Source organism: Echinops telfairi, unplaced genomic scaffold (genome assembly GCF_000313985.2).
Source record: "Echinops telfairi isolate 266 unplaced genomic scaffold, ASM31398v2 ScPeMD7_7422;HRSCAF=8460, whole genome shotgun sequence".
Lineage (NCBI taxonomy): Eukaryota > Metazoa > Chordata > Mammalia > Afrosoricida > Tenrecidae > Echinops > Echinops telfairi.
Window position 1 is genome coordinate 1,808,928 of NW_022111322.1, and position 8,544 is coordinate 1,817,471.

The 8,544-nt window shown below is 45.0% G+C and overlaps 1 protein-coding gene across 1 annotated transcript in view; it reads left to right on the top strand.

Moving 5' to 3' along the window:
* The window catches only part of SLCO2A1 (solute carrier organic anion transporter family member 2A1), a gene marked incomplete at its 5' end in the record, with an annotated part of 117,876 nt that overhangs the window by 73,465 nt on the left and 35,867 nt on the right, over nucleotides 1–8,544 (top strand). The window contains one exon of the mRNA XM_045297801.1: nucleotides 707–869. Coding sequence (XP_045153736.1) covers nucleotides 707–869 — 163 coding nt within the window. The remainder of the gene's footprint in view (nucleotides 1–706; nucleotides 870–8,544) is intronic.

Consider the following 8,544-nt stretch of genomic DNA (forward strand, 5'->3'; position numbering starts at 1 on the left):
GTGCACCTTAGTCCTCAAAGTAGCAGTTTTGCTTTAAAGGAAGTCTTGTGCAGCAGGGTCACTCCGTGCTCAATTCGATCTCTTAGCTGCTGCTTCCACGAGCATTGATTGTGGATCCCTGCCACCTGCCATCCTTTCTCCATGTGTCATGACGTTACCTGTTATTTGGTCCAGCTGTGAGGATTTGAGTTTTCTTGACATTGAGGTGTAATGCATACTGAAGGCTGCAGTCCTTGGTCTTCATTCAGGAAATGCTTCAAGTGTTGCGTAACACGTGCAAAATGCCTGCCTTGAGCATGCTTGTCATTTCAGGACTGCCAATATGGCCTCAAGCTGACCACAGCCCAGAAGATTCGCTAGGAGTGTTGGGGGTAGTGAGTTTATGTTAGTGAGGAACACCCGCTCAGAAAAGGAAGTTGAGGATGTTGGCACAGCTTGAAGGACACAATCAACGTCACTGAATTGGACATACGGAAAGGACGTGGTGTATTTTATTTCCAAATAAAATTTAGGAAAATAAATAATGTTGTGGTGGGAAAAGGGCGCACTAGGCCAGATGGAGGGCGGTGGTGGAATTTTTCATTAAGAGCCATGGGCTACCCTCTTGCTTCTCTGGTTTTTCTGAAGCAGGGGTAGTCTGGCCAACTCGGGAGGTAAGTGAAGATGAGGTCTCAGCTCTCACCCGGCCCCTTTGCTTTCTCTGCAGATCAGCAATGCCATCCTCATCATCTTTGTCAGCTACTTCGGCAGCCGGGTCCACCGCCCACGGCTGATTGGCCTTGGGGGCCTCCTCCTGGCTGCAGGCGCCTTCTTCCTCACCCTGCCACACTTCCTCTCGGAGCCTTACCAGTACTCCCTGGCCGCCACTGGTGAGTGGACCCCTGCCCCTGCTGCACTGGTAGAAAGAATGAGTGGGCATCTCCCAGAGATCGTGGGGTGCTCCTGCGATGATGACATAAAGTTCCCTGAAGCTTGGAACATACCAAAAATACGTAAAGAGCTGGACCAGCTTGCCCGGCTCTGGCTTGTTGAGGAAGAAGGATGACTTTCCTCCACCTCTGGGTCACGTGCACCCCTCGCAAGCAGTGCCCACTGGGGCTGAGCAAGAGGAAACCTGTGACTGTTTAACCGTCGCAAGTCTTGACATTGCACATCTGTCTGTCTCTCTTCAGGTCGTGCTGCACTCTTCTCCTGTGCCCTCGTGTGACCCCTGGGATGCAGGGAGGTGGGGCGGAAAGCAATAAGACAGGGCACGGGGCTCCAAGGCCCCCAGGACACCCAGTGGGTTAGGACCAGAGAGGTTCAGGGCTCCCGATTCGTAGGCTTCTGTGACATTGTTCTTAGAGCTGTGCGCTCTGGCAAGGTGGCATGTCTGAAGAGTTTATAAGGTTTGTAAATACTACATTCCCTTTTCTTTAAAAAAAAAATCAAAAAACTTTTAAATGCAGCTACTAACGCAAGAAAAACTATGCCAAGAAAGTGTTCTAAAAACAGAGAAGAAATGTACCTGTCTAAACAAACAGCAAAAAATACTGTACCACACACCTGTGGACTGGCCATCAAGGTTCAGCAGTCCTCCTGCGGATGCCTCGTTTTAAAATGAAATAAAGCATGACTTCCCTCTCCACCCCTCACTTCTTCCCAGAGGCAGTCGCCACCCGGTAGTCCGCGAGCTTATTGTCTCTGTTGATTCTCTGATACTTTCCTCGCTCGTTTCCTTTTTCTTGAGTTCTGTTGTTGTTCTTCCGGCTGTTGGAAATGATGCATTATTAGTTATGCTCAAACTTACACATTCTTTACAAACATTCTTGTGGAGCAAACTTAATATTTTATTTAGGGGGGTGCACTATAGTTTTAACCTGTCTAGAGGTTTGTAACCATGGTTACAATTGGGATACAGAATAGTTCCATCCACCCCCAAATCTCCCTTCTGCTATCCTGTTTTCCATCACTATGATGTTGTGTTTTCAAGACTATCATAGAAACGGGATCGTGCTGTCTGTCATCTTCTGAGACTGCCTTCTTTCAGCACACTCATTTGGAGTTCACCAGAGCTGTGGCTGGCTTATCGCTTATTTATTCTTCCTGTGGACTGCTGAGTAGCAGTCCGCTGTCAATGAACGCTGGCTCGCAGACATTTGTATTACTGTGTATTTGTAGTTTTTATGAATAGGGCTAATCAAAATATTTGTGTCCAGTTTCTTGTGTGAATCTAAATGTTTATTTCCCTAGGTTAAGTACTGTAAAGCGGAATTGCTGATTTCATGTGATAGGTTTTTGTTTAAATTTCTAAGAAGCTGCAAAACTATTTTCTAAAATGGCGATACCAGTGTGGACCACCCCCAGCACACTGTGAGTGAACGTGTCTCGGCATTCTCACTGTAGTTTAGGATTGTCATTTTGTCATCATTGTAGTCTGTCTCACTGAGATCTTAGTTTTCCCTTGGCCATTGTGATAGGAAGTGTATAGCATGACAGGGTTAATTTGCATCTCTTAATGACAAATGATGTTGAACATCTTTTTGTGTGTGCTCACTTGCCATCTGTATGTCTTCTTTGAGGAAATGTTTGTTCAAATCTTCTGTCCATTTCTTAATTAGGTTGTTTATTTTCTTACTGTTGGATTTTGAGAGTTCTTCATAACTCTGCATGCAAGTTGTTTGTGAGGCATTAAATTTGCAGACATTTCCTCCTGTTTGCCTTTTACCTTCTTTTAATAGTGGCCCAGAAACCCCCAGGGGAATTCTACTCTGTCTTAAAGGGTTGCTATGGATCACAATCAACTGGTTGGCAGTGAGTTTGATTTGGGGTTGATTTTGTTCTCTTGGCTAAATCCTAGGTCATTGTTAAAATATAAGGGTAATGGAGAGGAATACCATGTCCATGGATTGGCAGACTCGATAAAATAAACCTTCAATTTCCCCCAAACTGATCTATAGACTTAATACATTCCCAATCAAAATTGCAGCAGGATATTTTTCTGTAGATTTAGACAAGCTAATTCTAAAACTTATATGGAAAAGCAAATGAGAATAAAAGTAGATCAGACTAGTTTGAACAGGAAGAACAAGTATCTTTACGGGAGTAGAAAGCTTCCTTTTTCTTGTACATAACACCTGGTGGTTTTGAACTGATGACCTTGCAGTTAGCAGCCCAGCTCCGCAAGAGAACAAACACAACAAGAATCTTTTCATTGTAAAAATAAATTTTATTGTGCTCTAGAAGAAAGTTTTCAAAGCAAATTAATTTCCCATTCAATGGTTTCTACACAAAGTGGTCCGTGCATTCTCCACAGTGTTCCTATAGTTTCCTCGTTGTTCTGTTTTGTTTTGATTTTCCCATGTTTCTGGTTTCCTTTCATCTGGATTTCTAACCCTCTCCTCTTTTCTTTGAGGGAAAATGTCCTTTTGATCTTGTATAGTTGATTGTCCTAAGGAACACACTCCTCTGGGATATTTTTGCTTATTTTATGGGCCTTCTGTTGTCGGTCTGAATGGTGGTCTCAGGCAGGACTTCCGTTCCAGGTTAGGAGATTGTCCCAGAACCGTGCTCTCAAGGGCTCTTCCAGTCTGTCCGAGATCAGCAAATCGGATCTTTATTGTTCATTTGATATTTTAGTCTCCATTTTTCTCCTGCTATGCCCAGGACCTCTGTTGTGACCCAGTCAGAGCAGTCAGGAGTGGGATCTGGGTACCATCTAGTTCTTCTCTCTCAGAGTCAGTAGACTGTGATTTTTGTGGTCCATTAGGCCTTGGACTAGCTGCTTCTTTTGAGTGTTAAGTTTTCTTCACTCTCCTTTGCTCCAAATGAAAAATAGTTGTATCTTAGATGGCGTGGAATTGTTTTACTGCCCACCACTCTCTCCTAACTTCCATGTTGATGTGGAGTAGTATTTTACCCTCCCCCAAGTGGTCATCATAATCATAATTTTTATTTATAAATAAATCAACACTAATATATGTTTGCCCACAAGTTCAGTAATGGTTTCTTTGCTCACCATTGTTACTTAGATTTTAAATACTCTCCCTTTTGTAGTCTATGTCCTAGTTCCTAAAATTTCTCATGAGGGAGAAAATCCCCAAGTCCTTGTATGAATTTTACTCTTTAACTCTGAAATGATAGTTTAGCTATGCATTTTATTTTAATTTGGGATAAATTAAAGACAAATCAATTTAATTTGGGATGAAATAAACGGATTTTAATCTGACAGTTATTTCCTCTCAGCACTTTGAAGGTACCGTGCCTTCTGACATCTCCTGATGGTGTTGGGGCATTTCTGCCAAGCTTATTGCCATCTCTTTATAGGCACTCTGTTTTTCCTTCTGGCTTTGTTTAAGGTTTTTGTTTGTTTTATCTATGTTCACGATAAAGTGCATTGAGTTTGGGTTAATACTTATCCTGTTTGGAAGTATAATGTGCTATTTCTTTTGAAGATTAAGATTCCTCTGTAATTCTAAATAAAAAGAAATCTCATCCAAAATTTCTCCTGATGTTGCCAAACACCTAGTCTTTCCTTCTGGAACCTTTAAATAGATGCTAGGCATTTTTATTCTGACTTCCTTGTCTCATAGCGTCCCTTCTGTAGTTTCTAGGGGATAAGTGATTTCCTCGGTATATTTTTCTGTCCACCTACACCTCTCTCTAGCTCTGGTGTCCAACCCATTCTTTACATTGTCAATTTTAATGCATCTTTATTTTTGCTAGTTTCTAAAAGTTCTCGCGATTCTTTTTTCTAATCTGTCTGCCCTGTTTTCATGGTTTCTTATTTCCTAGAGCCTCTATTTCTTCTTCGATTTCTTAACTTATTTTAAATACATTAATGTTATAAAATTACTGTTTTAGAATCTGCTTGGATTGGTAGGGGTTTGGGGTTTGGTTTGGTTTGATGTGTTCGTTCATGTGTGACAATAAGATCATAATCAGTGGGATTTTTTCCTACAGGAATTTTGCGTGGGCAGAGTTGTGGAAAGGGTCCAACAGAGTGGTTTTGCATGTGTACTTTTTTAGCAGGTGCTGGAAGTGGCCAGTTCGTGTTCTGAAGAGCAGCAGGCCTCCTCAGCCCATTCTCAGCCCGCTGTGGTAGAGTTGAAAATGTCTGAGGATAAATAAACTACCCAGGGCTATTCTGTTGGAATAACAGTCTGGTTTGCTTAAATACCAAGCCCCCTTTTTTGAGTCAGGTATGCAAACCAAGCTCAAGAGATGAATTCTTCAGACGGATAGAAGGGGGTTCATTATACGATGTAAGACCTATGGGAGTCGGGTTGAACAGGTGGCTGGAATGAACACAGAACAGGGCAGGAACAGGGCACTCAAATGATAAATAAATATCTGCTGGGCTCTTGCCATGGGAGTTGTTATTCTGCCTCTCCATAAATCACAGGAAGTAGTCATTTCTCGTGGATTCACTGTGACCTTGGATCTACTTTGGGCTATTTCAAGGCTCCGTCCTGCTTCAGGTGGGCACAGGGTGAGGAACCTTAGCACGGGGGTCTCGCCATGTTCTTTCTCCCCTTCAGGCTAGACAAGGGGGTGGGGGCCAGCTCCAAAGGAGAGTCAGGAGTGCTGAACACCCTCGACACAGACAGACGTGTAGGCAGCGTCACTGCACTCTCCTCTCTACAACCACAGCTCTTGCCTTCCCTACTAGCACGTTGCCATTTGGGGCTTCTTTTGCCAGCCTCTATTAGCAGGAAATCTTTGGTGTTCCTGCGCTCACAGATTCATCTGCCTCCATCACCTTCAGTTGGACCTTCTCTTCCCTTGATGTGCTTGCTCCTTGGTCTAAATCCACAAGAGACCCTCGGACACTCGGGCAAGGGAGAGGAGAGAGTACGGTGCCGGGCAGCACACACTGAAGTCGGCTCAACATAGCATGTCAGCCCTTGGGACCTGGGTCCACATCCCAATGGCATTTGCTTTGCACAGAGCAACCATAGGAAACTGGATAGCACAGGCCCCTGGAAGCAATTATTTTGGTTCTTGTAAGGGACTGTCTGTTGGCTTGGTTTCAGCTCACCATGATCGATCACTCCACTGAACTCCAGCATCCAGACCTTGACCTCAATTCTCATCAAACTTTGCAGAGAGAAGACTAAAGGGCTCAGTAGACCATTTGCCTCTCGAGGGTGCAGGGGGAATTGCCAGCCAGAAGAGGGGGATTTTTTGGTTATGTTGCTTATTTTATTTGTGTAAATTCTAATTGTATTAGTGGGGTCCAGGCGTCTACTTTGCTTTGTCTGGATCTGAGCAGCAGCTGGAAGTGCCTCAGGCTGCGCTACCTTCAGCACATCTTCCTGGCACCAGTGGGTGGGGTGAGAAGGACTTTGGCACTGGAACCAGATTCTGGGATGTAGCTGGGTCTGTGCCCTGAGCCCATGCCAATGAAGCCTGGGCATGTGCTATGTTAATATCTGCAAACAGAAAATGCTCATGAAGTCTCACTTCGTGGGAAAAGTTTGAAATGTGATTCCTACTCCAATGGCATCCCCGTGGGAACTCAAGTTTTGAATTATGCAAGACTGTGAGGACAAATGCATTTTATTAAATGCACCACCCTGCATGGTGTGGTGAATCTGAACCAGCTTCTGGATTCAGGCAGATCTTGGTCCAAATCTGGACCTGGAAACTCCCCAACAATCGGATGTAGGCACCTTCATCCCCAGCTCTGAGCTGCAGTTTCTCCACATGTAAAACAGAGGGCCCCCCTCTCAGGGCTGCTCCAGCTGAGAGGTGCATGTTCAGAAGAGAGCCCCGTGACTGACACAGGCAATAGCTATCAAGTGGTGGCCCTGCTCCAGCTGTTGGGGTGGGCGACATCGAATAAAGCCGCGAGTCCCCAGGATCAACATGTGGAAGTAGCTAGCTTCCTGTGAGAAGCAGTGGTCCCCTCGCTTCCAGACCTGCACCTGCCTGGGGGTATCTAAAGGCAACTTCTCTCCAGGATAGGTCAATCTGGAGAGACAGTAACTGGATTAGTGATTCCTTGAGGATTTGGAAGGGGAGGATGTGAAGCAATGGGGAGCTAATAATGATGAGGACAAGAATGAAGAAAATGTTCTAAGACCCATATTGGTGATGATTATACAACTCTTCTTCTTATGATTGAATTGTATGATATGTGGGTTATAGGGCAACAAACTACTGTGGGGAAGTCAAGGCAATTTTGCCTTCTTGCTCACAGTAGGTCCTCTGCTCTGTGCAGAATAGGGTCTTGGCATGTAGGCTATAGGATTTCTCTCCACTGAACCCTCGGCTACTCTCCTGCTCTAGTCCTAGATTTTCAGGTTGGGGCAACCAGCCCTGGAGGCATAGTGGGCTAGGCACCAAATTGCTAACCACAAGACCAGTGGTTCAAGCCCACTAGCTGCTTTGTGGAAGAAAGATGAGGCTATCTAGTCCCATAAAGATCTAAAATGTTTGGAGACCTAAAGGGGCACTTCTGCCCTGTCCTACAGGGTCACTATGAGTTGGACTCGGCTCAGTGGCAGTGAGCTTGAAAGGTAGCGCAAGATGGGAAGAGCTTTTAAAATAATAAACAAACAAACCCCATTGGCACCAAGGCACTGCTGCCTCATAGCAACCCTAACGAACCGCCCCTGTGAGTCTCAGAGACGGGAACTTTACAGGAGTAGAAAGCTCCACCTTTCTCCCTTGGAGTGGCTGGTGGTTTCAAACTGCGGACCTTCTGGATCTCAGCCCAACTCAGAACCAATGGGAAGAGTATAGGCCCGACATTCAAATCCTAACTTAACCCTTCACTGGCTGCCTTAGTTTTTCAGTGCTTCTGTAAGGTGACTGAGGAAAGGCAGTGGTGCAGGAGTTAGCCACTTAGCGGCTAACCCTAAGTTAGTAGTTCAACCCCCCGAAATCCCTTAGGAGAAAAATGAGGAAATTTGCTTCCATAAAAACTGCAGTCTTGTGAGTCTCAGGACAGCTCTACAGGGTTGCTGTGAATCAGAACCGACTCGATGGGAATGGGTCTGATCCACATAACACAGGTGGATGATATTAGGGTCATCCACAGTTATCTCCTCAGTGTTCAGGAGGCTAGATGCTCTAGTTCAATGCGTGGGTCGAGGTGGAGGTCTTTCTTTGACTACTCAGCTTACGTTGGCACAGTGCGTGCTGCTGAGTGGATTTCCTACTCGTAGCCACGAAGAAGAACTGCCCCTCCCCAAGCGTTATTTTGGCTGCAATCTTTACAAGAGCAAATTGCCAGGCCTTGTCTGATGTCCCACAAGTTCACTGGTGGGTGTGAGTCGCTGACCATCCAATCTCTTAGCCATGTGCCTTCTGTCCTCAACCTCTAGTAGCTGGAAATCTTTGTCATTCCTGCACTCGCAGCTTCATCTGCCTCCATCATCTTCAGCAAGAGCCTGTCTTCCCTGGATGTGCTTGCTCCTTGGCCTAATTATGCTTCTAATCACTCAAAAGTGATTAGGTTGAGGACATACCCTAAACATATGGGCTCATTAACATAATAAGCTCCTGTTTCCCAATGGGAAGACACCTGACAGGTGTAGCGTTAAGAGTTCAACATCT